Source organism: Aulonocara sp. 'chitande type north' Nkhata Bay, linkage group LG14 (genome assembly GCF_057382095.1).
Source record: "Aulonocara sp. 'chitande type north' Nkhata Bay isolate Kocher_YH1m ecotype deep benthic linkage group LG14, A_spYH_male_GT1.1, whole genome shotgun sequence".
In the NCBI taxonomy this organism is placed as follows: Eukaryota; Metazoa; Chordata; class Actinopteri; order Cichliformes; family Cichlidae; genus Aulonocara; species Aulonocara sp. 'chitande type north' Nkhata Bay.
In genome coordinates this window covers 37,131,835-37,147,670 of record NC_141357.1, presented here as the reverse complement: position 1 = coordinate 37,147,670, position 15,836 = coordinate 37,131,835, and the positions used below count along the sequence as shown (strand labels likewise).

The following is a 15,836-nucleotide window of genomic DNA, read 5'->3' as shown; positions in this document are numbered from 1 at the left end:
AGGGGGGAAACAGCGGAGAAGAGGGACGGGGATAAAGGGCAAAAAACAAAAACCAACAAAATAAGCAGACAAAAAATAAATATATCAATCACCTGGATCACCTGTTGAGAAAGAAAAAAGAGAAAACAAGCAGAAGAAAAAAAAGAGAAACATAATAAACATCATCACGATGATCTATGGGAATGAAACTGTAAATACTAAATATTAAACATTATTGTGCAGCACGTAGGATCGACAGCGCACAGTGTGTTTTGAGGTAGGAGCCAAAAAGGGTGTAGTTTGTGTGTGTGATCACCCGTGTGTACACCTGTGAGCATGGACGCGCTTGTTTTTAAAAGGTTCCTTCATGTAATGATCTGCTAGAGGGTGTGGGGGGACAGCCCCGTCCTCCAGGGCATGAAGCAGGTATGGAGGAGATCAAGACTCCAGACATCCAGAGGCCCCCAGAACACAAGAGACCAAGGAAGACCAACAGATGGGCAGCTGCGCCACTGTCCCAGAAAGAGCTGAGGAGAGTCCCAGATGAGGGGTCACTCAGCAGCCGCGGAGCAGAAGCCAGTGGGGGTTGCAGTGACGTGCCCGTGAGCTCCGCCGGCAGCCAGCTGCGCCAGAGTGACCAAGCCCCAGCCCGAGAGGTCAAGGGCACCCCACCCCCTTGTGGCCCGAGCGAGCCCCAGGCTCCAGGCCCCAACAAGCAGCTACCAAGGAGTGAGCCGGTGTGTACCTGGGCACCCATCCCCGGACACAAAGAACCACCAACGCACCGATATCTGAGGGCGTCTGCCTCCGGCAGGGGAAGTGGTGGGGGGAGATAGGCCTCCATACCTTAGAGGGCCTGAGATGTCCCCAGAGAGGTGGCAACCTGACATATAGACACAGACATACAGGCACACACAGATACAAACATCCATTCCCACCCTCATGCTCTCATATGCAATTATTCAACACTCAACCAACGTGGAGACAGACATAAAGAGACACTGTACACACAATCACACTCCCCAAGCGTACTCTAAGAACCGGGTCTAGGTACCCTTGCCCCTGGAGGGGGAAACTGCACCCAGACCCAGGTGGTGTTACCCTTTTCCCTGCGGTGGGGAGAGGCAGACCGCCCCAACTCCGCAGCAGCAGGGAGGCCCCACACTCCAGACCGCAGTCGGACGGCCAACTCCTCCTCCTAGCCCCCCTGCTCCAGCAGGCCGCAGAGAACGGGGGTGAGAGAAGACTCCGAACCTCCCTCCACCCGCTCATTGTAATGTTGATGCATGTGTGTTCTAAGGTGCATTTAAAACCCAGGAGGGCATGGAGCTACCTGCCAGAGAGCAGCAGGTAAGCACATAGTCCCTCCTGATAGCCCTCAATGTCTACGTGTATTTAAAATTGAGAGGTGGGCAACGACGCCAGGGGTGAGGTGTACACCCTGATGGTCTTTTTGGAGTCCATGTAGCGTGCCCACCCCCAAGATCCTATATGTATGTGTTATGAGAGTGTGAGTAATGTGAATGTCTAAGTTGTGAGATAAAATTGAGGCACAAGAAGCCAGAAGGGGACAGAGGGGGGGTAGCCTCCTCTGCACCCTGGTGACACACCTTTACCCCAAGGCCCTGCATGTGTGGGTGATTGTGGTGGAGCGGGAAGAGGGAGGCAGCTGGAGATGGGGAGGAAAGGAGGGAGGGGCAAGTGACCCCTCCCTGGGGCCAGCTCCCCCGCTGACCCCAGTAGGCACCCCCATACGCCGCAACCCGCCAGGGAAAGGGGGCCCAGGCCCATCCAGACCGGGGCCAAGTGCAGCAGCGCCTCCCGGCCCCACAGAGCCCGGGACAGCCCACCTGACCCCACCACAGAGAAAACTACACCCACCCCGTCATCCACTCATCTTCCAGACTACACAAGACAATAGACGCCCAGGCTGAGATCTTCCTCCACCTCTTCTGCATCTCCCCCTACTGCAGATTGAGTTCCTGTACAGAGGAGAGCTCCTGCAAGGTGTAACAACCTCCCCCACCAGTTGAAGCACTGGCGGCACCCTGCGCCAGGGCCGGGCCCCCATACACCCACCCGCCCACAACCCCAGCAACACACCAACCAGGACCCAAGCCCCCGAGGCCCAGCCAGGGCCCCAGCCCAGAGACAGAGCGCCCCCAGAACCTCACGCCCGTCCCGGACCCACCCAGGGGCAGCCAGGTTACCAGGTCAGTAACCCACGTCCGTCAGCACAGACCCTCCCCTAGCCCCGCTGCACGCAGCCACGAGGAAACTGTCACCTAAGAGCCAACAGAGCCCCTAATAGGCCATGACCGCTACCCCGGGTTGAGCCCCCCCAAGAAAGATGCTCCTGGGGAACCCCCCGACGCTCTAAGCCTGTCCCTACCCCCACACCAATCACAACAGCGAAGGTGGGACCAAACTATGACCCCCCCACCCTCACCCCCACTAGGTGATGGAGCTAATCAAAGGAGCCCAGAGCAATTGATCTGATGTGGTGGCAGAGGCTGTATCAAGACTAATGTAATCTAATAGATAATTTCTATATTGGTTAGAATTAAGATTATTTTTATTTTTCCAGTTCATGAGGACTGTTTTCTTGGCTATGCATAGGGCAGTAAAAACCATATGGGCTATATTCTTTTCTGTAGTGACATTATCTAAGCTGCCCAACAAACACACTAAAGGGGAAGTTGGAACGTTACAGTTCAGACACTTTGATAAGTCTTCACATATCTCGTGCCAAAACTTCTGAACTTGTGGACAGAACCAAAGAGCGTGGATATAATTGTCTGATGAATTGGTTTGGCAGTGTGAGCAGTTGTTGGTAGACGTGAAGCCCATCTTGAACATCCGATGACCTGTATAGTGCACTCTATGTAGTATTTTGTATTGAATTAATTGAAGACTGGGATTTCTAATTAGATGAAATGTTTTTAAGCAAATCTGAGACCAGAAGTTTAGGTCTAAGTTAACTGATAAATCCGCTTCCCATTTTGCAATAGGAAGTGATATTGATTCATCTGTTTTAGAAAGCATTCTGTATATTTTGGATAGTAATTTGGGGGTTTTAAGAGTAAGAAATTGAACCACACTTGGTGGTGTTTGTAGTTCAACTTGACCCGGTTTAAATTTCTTTTTTACTATGGATTTAATTTGTTGATATTCTAAAAATCTTTTCTTGTTGATCCCATATTGTGCAACTAGTCTGTCAAATGAAATAAATTCTGTTCCTTCTAGTATTTGTTCTAAATATTTGATTCCTTTACCACTCCAATCTGAAAAGTTTATGATATTATTGTTTTGTAATATGTCAGGGTTGTTCCAGATAGGTGTACGTTTGCATGGGATTAATGAAGACTCCGTCAATTTTAGAAACTCCCACCATGCTGTCAGAGAAGAGCTGATGCTGATGCTTTTGAAGCATTCATGTCGTTGGATGTTTGAGCTGATAGATCTGAAATCTCTAGATTATTGCAAAGTGCTTGTTCTAGATCTAGCGAAGGTTCATCTAAGAGGGTATGTTTTAGCCATCCTGAGATAAACTGAAGCCTGTTGGCTAAGAAGTAGTGCTGAAAGTTAGGTAGTTCTAATCCTCCTCTATCCTTGGTCTTTTGTAGTGTTTTTAAGCTTATACGTGGGGGTTTATTTTTGCAAAGGAGCTTGGACATACATGAATCTAGAGATCTGAACCAATCTTGTGGCGGTTTAGTTGGGATCATTGAGAATAAATAATTTATTTTTGGTAAGACCATCATTTTTATAGCGGCAACCCTTCCCATGAGTGATATGGGTAGACATTTCCACCTAGCCAGATCATCTTCTACCTTCTTTAAAAGTGGGATATGGTTTAATTTAGTTAGATCTGCAAGCTTGGGAGAAACATTAATACCTCAATATTTTATATTTCCCGATTGCAGTGGTGTAGAAGAGGAATTATGGAGGGAGCAATTAATCAGTAGGACTGTAGATTTTGACCAGTTAATTGAGTAATCTGATATTCTTGCAAAAGAGTTTATCAATTCAATCACCCCAGAGATATTGGTTTGTGAATTTTGGAGAAAGAGTAACACATCATCCGCATAAAGGCTGATTTTATGTTCCACGTTCTTGCATTTTATGCCCTTAATTACTGAATTCTGTCTAATTGCTGCTGCTAGTGGTTCAATAAAAATTGCAAACAGTGAAGGGGAGAGTGGGCATCCCTGCCTGGTGCCCCTCAAGAGACAGAAGCTGGAGGATGTTTGGTCATTTGTTCTGACACAAGCTGTTGGGGAATTATATAATATTTTTAACCAGTAATGAAAGAGGATCCAAAACCAAATTTGTGTAAAGTTGCAAATAGAAATTTCCAGTTAACTCTGTCAAATGCTTTTTCTGCATCTAAAGAGAATATTGTAGTTTCTAGGTTTTTACTGTATCAGTAGTCTATCAATTTAAGTAATCTACTTGTATTTGTTGATGAGTGCCTACCTTTTATGAAACCAGTTTGGTCAGGATGAATTAAGAGGGGGGTTATTTTCTCCAGTCTCTTTGAGAGAGCTTTGCAGATTATTTTAAGGTCTACATTTATAAGGGATATTGGACGATAGCTTGAGGGATATACAGGGTCTTTGCCTGGTTTTAGCAGGAGATTAATGTTTGCAGAATTCATATTTGATGGAAGTCTGCCCTTTTCTTTGATTTCCAACAACGTTCTGTAGAAAACTGGTGCTAGAATCGTCCAGAATTCTTTGTAGAATTCTGCAGGAAAGCCGTCTGGACCTGGAGCCTTATTATTGTGCATACTTATCAGGGCTTCCTGGAGTTCACCTGGTGTCAGTGGTGAATCCAGTGCCATTGCTTGAGTGTCTAATAATTTTGGAAGAGTTATGTTGTCCAAAAACTGATCAATTTCTTTTTTAGATGGGTTTATTTGTGGTGAATACAACGTTTTATAGAAATCCCTGAAAATGTTGTTTATTTGTATCGGTCCATATATTGTGTTCCCAGATGAATCTTGAACAGCACATAGTTGTTTTTTCTTTATTTATTTTTAGCTGGTTTACTAGAAATTGACCGGATTTATTACCATGTTCATAATTTTGTAAGCATAGTCTTTGTACTAAGAATTTTGTTTTTTTTATCAATTATCTCATTTAATTCTAGTTTTGTTTTGCGTATTTTGTTCAATGTTTCCTGATCTTGGTGGTACACGTAGGCTTCTTCTAGTGATTTGATGTTTTTTTCTAATTCGTGAATATTTTTGTTTTCTTTTTTCTTTTTATGTGATGAGAAAGAAATTATTTTACCTCTCATCACAGCTTTCCCTGCTTCCCATAGAACAGAAGCTGATGTTTCGGGAGTGTCATTATAGTCCAAATATGAAGTCCACTCTTTTTTAAAATATTTAATAAAGTCTTCATCTTTAAGTAGTGATATATTAAATCTCCAGTTTTTACTTGGCGTAGTATTATTCTTGTGCATTGGTGTTAAAGATACAGGACCATGATCGCTGACAGCTATAGGATGAATCTCAGTGTCTGAAATGTCGTTCAGCAGTGAGCTGCAGACCAAAAAATAATCCAGACGAGAGTAAGAGTGATGGACATGTGAGAAAAAAGTATATTCCTTACTGGTGGGGTGAAGGGAGCGCCATGCATCGCAAAGACCAAAGTCGCTCATATACTGTCTGATTATATTTGTGGACTGCCAATTACACTGAGTTCCCGCTGTATTGAGCCTATCCATGTCTTCATTTAGTCCAAGGTTGAGGTCGCCTCCAAGAACAAGTGTGCCATCTAAGTGTTCAGAGAGTGCACTGAAAAAAACGTGAAAGAATGAGGGATCATCAACATTTGGACCATATACACTTGCAATACATAGCTTTTTATCAAGTATAGATAGTTTAATGATTAAGAATCTGCCCTCTGGATCTATAACTGTATTGAGTACTGTGAAATTAATATTTTTATGTATTAAAATTGCTACTCCCCTTTGTCTAGAATTATAACAAGCTGAGAACACATTAGGAAACTCAGGTGTTTTAAGTTCATTCGAACCTCTAAGAGGTCTGTGGGTCTCTTGAAAAAGGACAACATCTGCCTGTAGTTTTTTGAGTTGGTTAAATACTTTTAACCTCTTTTCTCTGGAGCCAGCTCCATTTATATTCCATGTAACGAACCTCAGTGCACCCATAGATGTTTGTGTATAACTAGAGATGTATGCTGTGTGCGTCGCTTAGACAGGTGGAGAGAATACGTCACTTTTTCATAAATAAAGAGAAGGAGAGAGAGAAAAAATGTGTGGCGAGATGCTCCCTGAGTCTGACTATATGTGTGCATATTTACTAATATGAGTAGGCTTGGCTTAAGTGTGTGTATCCTATACGACTGTGTGCGCTGTCTGACTGAAGTAAATGTGCTGCCGTTGAGCGCATGGTGCGTGTTATGTATGAACCAAGAATTATTCTGTGCTATACAAGCCTTCGCCAGTAGGGGGCACCACGCCCAGTTATGTGTGTGTGTTACTTCTGTGTTATCCCAATAAAGAAGAAGTCAACTTTTAAACAAACTATTGTGTGTGCAGTCTGACTCGGCATAAGCTCTAATAGCGTATTGACACTACAGTGGAAATATAACATAAATTGGCGACCAGTTGTGACGTCTGGAAGACTTGGCCGTCTACTGAGCATGAACTGACTGCGTGGCCGAGTTTGGACGGAAAACGGACGATCGCGTGGTGAATTAGCATCGGAGCTAGCTGCTAGCTGCTTTTTCGCCGACGAGTCAGAAACGACAGTGTTGGCTTTGGACAGTGGATACATCATGGCTGGAATGATTGGGCAGATGGACCCCTTTGATGATGCTGGTGAGCAATGGGCGACGTATATTGAACGTTTTGAGCATTACATCCTTGCTAATGACATTCAGCCTGAGAAACGGGTCCCGGTGCTGCTGAGTGTGATGGGTCCCAAGACGTACAGTCTGCTGCGTAATCTAGTGGCGCCAAGCAAGCCTGGGACAATGCAGTATGACAATATTGTGGGTGTTTTGCAAGCTCATTTTGCTCCCAAACCGCTGGTAATAGCTGAAAGGTTCCGGTTCCACAAGAGGAATCAGGGGGAAGAAGAAACGGTCGCACAGTATGTGGCGGTGCTGAAAAGACTGTCAGAACATTGCGAGTTTGGTGCGTATCTGGAAGATGCTCTACGAGACAGATTTGTGTGTGGATTAAAGTGTGAAACTGTGCAGAAGCGTCTTTTGACTGAAAAGGATCTCACGTTTCGCAAAGCAGTTGATTATGCTGTGTCGGCAGAGACGGCAACACGTGAAGTGCAGCAGTTGAGTGGTTCCCTTAAAGTGAATGCGGTGCTGTCACAAAGAGGTGATAAATGCCGCCGCTGCGGGAAAATGAATCATACTGATGATGACTGCTGGTACAAAGACCGTGACTGTCACCAGTGTGGAAGGAAGGGCCACACGAAACGCATGTGCAAAGGTAGAGCCAGAAGCAGCCAAGATTGGAACAAGAAAGAGGGGAAACCTGAGCTGAAAGGCAATGCAGTTAAAAACAGAGCAAAGGACAAAAAGAGGAGAATTCATCATGTTGCTGCAGAGGAGAGTGAAAGTGAAGGAACCAGACCCGACACTGATAGTGAGTTGGAGCTGTATTCTTTGTCACGAAAAGAGAAATATTCAAGTATCTCCCTAATGCCTGTAGTTAACGGGAAGAAAATGGAGATGGAGCTGGATACAGGGGCTGCTGTGTCTTTGATTCCATGGGAACAATATAAATGAGCGCCTGGTTCTCTCCTATCTCAAGACCCTCACGGCCCCCCTCCTGGATCCCCTGCGGTTTGCATACAGAGCCAACAGGTCTGTAGATGACGCAATCAACATGGCCCTACACTTCATCCTGCAGCATCTGGACTCCCCAGGAACCTACGCCAGGATCCTGTTTGTGGACTTCAGCTCTGCCTTCAACACCATCCTTCCAGACCATCTCCGAGACAAGCTTTCCCAGATGAATGTGCCTGATCCCATCTGCCGGTGGATCACTGACTTCCTGACGGACAGGAAGCAGCATGTGAGGCTGGGAAAGAATGTCTCGGACTCCCGGACCATCAGCACCGGCTCCCCTCAGGGCTGTGTTCTTTCTCCTCTGCTCTTCTCCCTATACACCAACTGCTGCACCTCCACCCACCAGTCTGTCAAGCTAATCAAGTTTGCAGATGACACCACCGTTATTGGACTCATCTCGGACGGGGATGAGTCTGCCTACAGGAGGGAGGTTGAACGTCTGGTGTCCTGGTGCAGCCACAACAACCTGGTGCTGAATGCCCAGAAGACAGTGGAGATTATTGTGGACTTCAGGAAGCACACAGCTCCACTCCCCCCCCATCATCCTGTCTGACACCCCCATCACCTCTGTGGACTCATTCTGCTTCCTGGGTACCACCATCACCCAGGACCTGAAGTGGGAGCCCACCATCACCTCCGTCATAAAGAAAGCCCAGCAGAGGATGTACTTCCTGAGGCAGCTGAAGAAATTCAACCTGCCAACACGGACGATGATGCAGTTCTACACTGCAATCATCGAGTCCATCCTCACCTCCTCCATCACTGTGTGGTACGCTGGAGCCACTGTCAGGGACAAACAGAGACTGCAGCGTGTTGTGCGCTCTGCTGAGAAGGTGATTGGCTGCAGACTCCCATCTCTGCAGGACCTGTACACCTCCAGGACACTGGGGCGTGCAGCTCGGATCTCAGCTGACCCTTCTCACCCTGGACACAGTCTGTTTGACCTGCTCCCCTCAGGCAGGAGGCTCCAGTCCATTCGCACCAGAACCTCTCGCCATAAGAACAGTTTCTTCCCCTCTGCTGTCGGACACATGAACAATAACCGTATGACTGTTCCCACCACTAACACATGACCCTACGCTGTGTTCACTGCATCATTCCATGTTTGGCACTGATCACCACCTGCACTCATGTATATATCATGTATATATCTATCTATCTACTTAGCACTTTTAATTCTTATTCTTATTTTTATTTCATGTCTATTTAAGCGTAATTTATGACAGTATGTTTGCACTGAAGCACCGCAGCAATTTCCTAATGTTGTAAACCTGCTCAACATTTGGCAATAAAACCCTTTCTGATTTCTGATTTCTGATTTCTGAAAAGTATGCTGAGTCAGTTGCGGCTGCAACCCACTGACATCATGCTGAAAACGTACACTGGGGAGCCGCTGGCACCAGAAGGGGTCATCAAGGTTCAAGTTGAACTGAATAAGCAGCGTGCAACTCTACCCTTGTACGTGGTAAAGGTGGATGCTCCACCAGTGTTTGGTAGAGAGTGGCTGAGAGTGATTAAGCTGAACTGGAAAGACTTAAAGATGGTCCATGCCAGAGAGCAAAGCGGAAATGACAATCTGGAGGCTGTGCTAAAGAAACACTCAGCCGTTTTCTCTAAGGAGCTGGGCACAATGAAAGGAATTAAAGCCAGATTGACTCTTAGGCCTGATAGTGTCCCCAAATTCTGTCCACCACATAATGTGCCTTATGCTCTCCGCCCTCGAGTGGAGGCAGAACTGAAACGCCTGACTGAGCTTGGGGTGATCACACCAGTGGAGCATAGTGATTGGGCTACGCCCGTGGTCCCTGTCAACAAGAAAGATGGCTCAGTGAGACTCTGTGGTGATTTCAAGGTCACTCTTAATTCACAGCTCTGTGTGGATAAGTACCCACTTCCACGCATTGAGGACCTGTTTGCTTCTCTAGCAGGAGGTCAGCATTTCAGTAAGCTAGACTTAGCAAATGCCTACCTACAGATGGAGGTAGAAGAGGAGTCTAAGAAGCTGCTGACTATTTCGACACAAAAAGGGCTGTTCCGTTTCAATCGCTTGCCTTTTGGAGTGGCGTCTTCACCTGCATTGTTTCAGAAGGCTATGGATCAAGTGCTTCTTGGCCTACCATACACCCATTGTTATCTGGATGACATCCTCGTCAGTGGTCCAGATAAACAGACACACCTGAGAACCCTTAAGGCAGTTTTGGGCAGGCTGGAGGACTATGGCCTGCGTCTCAAACAGGAGAAGTGCCTGTTTTTCCAAGAATCGGTGGCATACCTGGGCCACATAATTGATGCGGCAGGGTTACACAAATCACCAGAAAAGGTGCGTGCCGTTATGGAAGCTCCAGCACCAGCTGATGTCAGCCAGTTACGTTCTTTTCTGGGAATGCTCAACTATTATGGACGTTTCATACCTGATTTAGCTACGGTCCTGAAGCCGCTGAATGAGCTACTCAGTAAGGAGAAGAAATGGCAGTGGACATCAGCCTGCGAGTCAGCTTTTCAGAAAGCTAAAGAACGTCTGGCCTCACCAAAAATACTCACCCACTACAATCCTGAACTGCCTCTCCATTTGGCATGTGACGCTTCACCATATGGCGTTGGAGCCGTGCTCTCACATGTCATGCCTGATGGCCAAGAACGGCCAATTGCTTATGCTTCACGAACCCTCAGCAAAGCAGAACGAAACTATGCTCAGATCGAGAGGGAGGCGTTGGCAATTGTTTTTGGAGTGCGCAAGTTTCACCAGTATCTCCATGGTAACAAGTTCACCTTGCTCACTGATCATCGCCCACTGACCTCAATTCTGAGTCCAGTAAAAGGTACACCATCAATGGCAGCTGCGCGAATGCAGCGTTGGGCGCTCCTTCTGTCAGCACATAATTACACCTTACAGTATCGGAAGGGGGCACATCACGCCAATGCTGACGGTCTGTCACGTTTACCTCTGCCCCTTGCACAGAAAGAGAAACAGGGAGCGGTTGAGGTATTCTACGCATCTCAGCTGGACACATTACCAGTCAGTGTCGCCGAGATCAGACGTGACACTTTGTCTGATGTCACTTTGTCTCGTGTGCTGGAAATGGTAACAACTGGACGTTTTCCAGCAACAAAGGACACAGATCAAGAGCTGTCACCCTATCTGATGCGCAGACATGAACTCACAATACAGCAGGGATGCCTTATGTGGGGCGTGAGGGTGGTTGTGCCACCTAAGCTGCGCTCTCATGTCCCGAAAGAGCTCCACACTGCACATCCAGGGATGGTGAGGATGAAGAGCTTAGCTCGCAGCTATGTTTGGTGGCCTGGCATTGATTCTCAAATTGAGCTTCAAGCTAAAGCCTGCCACTCTTGTCAGCGTATGCAAAAAGAGCCTGGGTTAGCACCTTTACACCCTTGGCTGTGGCCTTCCTGTCCGTGGGAACGGATCCATGTGGATTTTGCGGGTCCATTTGAAAGTCACATGTACCTGGTGGTGGTAGATGCACATTCCAAGTGGCCTGAAGTGCATATTATGGATAGCACCACAGCTGGTAAAACCATACAAGTGCTACGGGGTCTCTTTAGTCGCCATGGCATTCCCCACGTCCTGGTGAGTGATAACGGACCGCAGTTCTGTTCTGAGGAATTCAGGGTGTTCCTGAAAGCTAATGGAGTCAAACACATCCGCTCCGCGCCGTACCATCCTGCTACTAATGGTTTGGCTGAGCGTTTTGTGCAGACATTCAAGCAGGCACTGAAAGCTTCCAGGGGTACAGCACCTGTGCAACAACGCCTTGACACGTTCCTCTTGACATATCGCAACACTCCCCATGCAACAACTAGAGAAACGCCAGCTATATTGTTCATTGGACACAAGCTGCGCTCTCGACTGGATTTTTTGAAGCCCAGTGTGGCCGGAGCAGTGCGTCGGTCACAAGATGCGCAACAACAACGCCGACAGCAACACTCCAGGGACAGACGGTTCACTGTTGGCGAGCCTGTCCTGGTGCGCGATTATAGGAAGGGAGAGGACAAGTGGACGCACGGTGTCGTACTGGAGAAGACTGGGCCAGTGTCATACAAGGTGAATGTGGGAGCCCAAGGAGTGTGGAAACGTCATGTGGATCAGATGCTGACACAACCTGAGTCAGTATCTCAGCAGGTCACAGTGGATCCTCCGACAAGCTCTCAGTTGTCACCAGCCCAGAGTGGTAGTGACACCATGCTTCACCCTTGTACAACTCTGCAGGAAGAGACTGTTGAACAAGTTATGGGGACCACCGTACCTCCAGAAACACCCCAGTCTCTTAAATCATCACCGACTGACTGTACACAGGTTACAGAGTCTGTAAGACGTTACCCAGTGAGAGTCACCAAGCCACCCGCTCGTTATCGTGATGGATGAGCGTATTAAGTAGTTCAGTGAGAATGTTGGCGTTCAGAGACATTATTCTCAACTAAAAAGAAATTCATACAGAAAGCAACATTAGTTCCAGTTTTCATGAATGTTGTAATAAAAAAAAAGGGTACTACTTTGGTTATGGGAAATGTTTCTGCGGGTGGTGCCACGGTCGCATAGCTTAGTGGGGAGGAGATGTTATGTATGAACCAAGAATTATTCTGTGCTATACAAGCCTTCGCCAGTAGGGGGCACCATGCCCAGTTATGTGTGTGTGTTACTTCTGTGTTATCCCAATAAAGAAGAAGTCAACTTGTAAACAAACTATTGTGTGTGCAGTCTGACTCGGCATAAGCTCTAATAGTGTATTGACACTACAGTGGAAATATAACAGTGCGTATGTGTCGAAATAAAGGATGTTTGTGGATGCGTGTCGAAGCAGGTGATCGAGGCAGTGAAAGAAAGGTGGGCAGCATAAAAACAAGAGGGGGAAAAGAGAGAGAAAAAAACGAGAAGAAGAAAAAACGTAAACATTCCAATTAAATCACTGACGGAGAGTGACGGTGTTAATTCTGCTATGAAATCACACTTTAAGATGCGATTTGATACCGGTAAGTTAAACAGATGTTAATGCAAGTTAGTGTGAGTGGATAGGGAAAGGGTGTAGCTGATTCTTATCTGGTGTGAGGTTAATACAGCCACGGAGTAATGTTGGGGTCGCGGTGGAGCTGTCCGTCCACGTACAGCCGGTCCACAGCGATGACAGCGCGGGAGCCCTTCTGGATGAAGCCGCGTCGGATTGGGAAGAGGACCCTGCGTCGTTCCAAGATCTCTTTGGGGAACTGGTCGTTCATGCTGAAGTCCGTTCCTTTTAATTCCCTGCCGCGGCTTTTCACATGTTGCTTTTGTTTCAAGTGGCCGAATTTGTCCACGATAGGACGTGGTCTCCCACGATGTTCTTCACCGTGTCCTCCGGCAGCTTCAGGTGGGTTTTGATGAAGCTTTTTACCGTGGTCTCAGCGTCCTCTCCAGCGGCTTCTGGAATACCAGAAAATACCAGATTATCATGCATGCTACGAGCAGAGATGGGCAGTCACGCGTTACTTGTAACGCGTTACTGTAATCTGATTACTTTTTTCAAGTAACGAGTAAAGTAAGGGATTACTATTGCAAAATCGGTAATTAGATTACCGTTACTTTCCCGTAGGAACGCTGCGTTACTGCGTTACTAAAACCGTGATTTTTTTGCGAGAATGTCTCATGACAGTGACGTAAGCAAGTGCGTCGTTGGTGACAACAGCTGTGTGCAGATCAACAATGGATCATATATCGATTGTGGGAGAGAGTATGAGCGTGCAGCGTTTAAAGCGTGGAAGTACTGACCTTACTTTGAGTTTGATTCCATAAAAAGTGACAAAAACATTAGCGTCCGTTGTGCGTGGGAAGAAAACTTTTTACAGCAAAAAAAACCCCTAAACTTCCAAGCAAGCACCGAGTGTGCAACGACGTAATGGGAAACTCACAGAGAAACTCGCGGATTCTTCAACTGACCGCAGCACACCTGCACCAGGGTAAACCTCCGCCTACGTCAGTCCTGCTTTACAGGTGAAAATAGAGCAAAAGGACCGCTGAGTCTTTGACTTTATTTATTTTCTGCTGTGTTTTACTTGCATCTATTTGAAAGAGTGAGTGTAAACACAAAAAATATTTTATTTTATGTGCTGGAATGTGCAGAAAATAGCTTTAAATGTTAAACTAATTTATTCAAGTCAGAGAATGTTGCATATAATTATATTTTTGCTTGATGCATAAAGTTAAAAGATTAAAACTGATAAAACAAGTTAAAAAAAGAGACTTTTCCATTTGATTACATTTTGTATGATGGATTATGTAGAAAAAGTAGAATTGGGCTGAAAGATCTATCGCTTTATCACCTCTTCAGGTTGTAAATCGTGTTTTTTAAAAGTAACTAAGTAACTAAGTAGCTAAGTAATTAATTACTTTTGAAAATAAGTAATCAGTAAAGTAACGGGATTACTCTTTTGTGGGAGTAATCAGTAATTAGTTACTGATTACTTTTTTCAAGTAACTTGACCAACACTGGCTACGAGCTTGTAGATCAATAACTGTTTCTTTATTTTTTTATTTTCTCTATTGAGCTGGGTAACATTTTCTGTGAGACATTTCACCGACTCCCTTAGCGTGGCATTTTCAGCAGCAAGCGTTTCCACCTGCTGCTGGCTGAACTCCAGGGATTCTCGCAAGAATTTAAATTCTCGGTGAAGAATCTCCACCAAGGACAGCCTTGTGTCGAAACTGGACAATCACTTGTCGATTGACTCCAGTATGTCAGCAATATCTTTGCCGGCTGGCGATGTTGAGCCGGGGGAATCTGCCGGGCGTTGTCTTTTCGACGACGGCGTCTCAGATTTGGCCGGGGAAGCTGCACACTGGGCCTTCTTCATCACGAGATCCTGAAAGCACTGATCGATGTAATCTTGGAGAGTCTCTAAACTCTCCCCGTTGTTCTCCAGGGTGTTGGAGATTATTTAGACAAATATTGTTAGTTATAAGACAATTGATAAGTGTATTTGGTAATACTGAAGCTTAAATGAATTTGTTCAAATCTAAACTATCATTTGCTTTAATTTTCCGCCAAAATCTCCGGTGTCTGATGTCAGTTACAACATGAGTCGCTTACCTTGTCCGTCACTTCCGTCACTTACCTGTCCTTCCATCACATTTGCCTTATTTTAGATTAAACCAAGAAAAAAAAGCACTTACCAACATATTCACTTACAGGAACAAGGATATTTTCTGTCATGCACATCTACTATGCAGATGAGTAACACAACATGATTGGCTTGTATGAGTCCAATAAGGCTGTTGATTAGCACTTTGGTGGCAGTGGTTAAACATAATGCTTGTCCTGTAATTTCTCTTATATTAAACCCTCCTTCCTGCCTTTTTCTTGTTCCAGGTTTGTGCCATTGCAGTGGTGCTGCGGAGTGAGAAGGTGGCCTATCGCTGTGTCTTTCGTTGCCAGGAAAAGCAGCTTCTCTCTAATGGTGTGGCCGACATCCACACTGATCACTTTGGTTTTGCCTATGGGACAGCAAACATCATGTGCCCCCTCCCCTCAGGCTGTGAGACACCATCTTCTATTGCCGTGACCTCCGCTGATGCCAACTCTACAAGTACAAGTACAATGTTAACCTTGCTGTGGGGCATGTTAATGTAAATGCCAGTCTGTTTGTCAATTTGGTGCTTGCTTTAAGTTGAAATATCTCAGCAATTAATGAATGGATTTCAAAAATACATCTAGTCCCAGTTCATGGTGTGCATGAGATCAATTAAATACCAAAATATCGACGTACAAAGTAAATAAATAATAAGGTAAATAATTACTTAATTTTTTAAAGGTTCTACAATAATTTTTCTAAACTTTACATTCTAAGTGAACTATTTGATGACCATTCAGGTTTACATTATGTTGACATTAGTGATTTTCTCATTTTGCGTCCTATGTCACCACCAGGTTTAGACTCCCACTCATTTTGTGAAATATCAATATCTACTCTATAGCCTGTCAGTAAAACAAAGCTTCAGGGAGTAACTGATACCTGAAACAT

At 45.7% G+C, this 15,836-nt stretch overlaps 1 protein-coding gene across 3 annotated transcripts in view; it reads left to right on the top strand.

The window, feature by feature from the left end:
- Positions 1–15,836, top strand: part of LOC147315205 (uncharacterized) — a 137,104-nt gene that overhangs the window by 113,190 nt on the left and 8,078 nt on the right. For 2 of the 3 annotated variants that reach the window (XM_086262467.1, XM_086262468.1), the window contains one exon: positions 15,185–15,407. In XM_086262467.1, coding sequence (XP_086118593.1) covers positions 15,185–15,407 — 223 coding nt within the window. The remainder of the gene's footprint in view (positions 1–15,184; positions 15,408–15,836) is intronic. The other variant, XM_086262470.1, reaches the window with a different exon arrangement.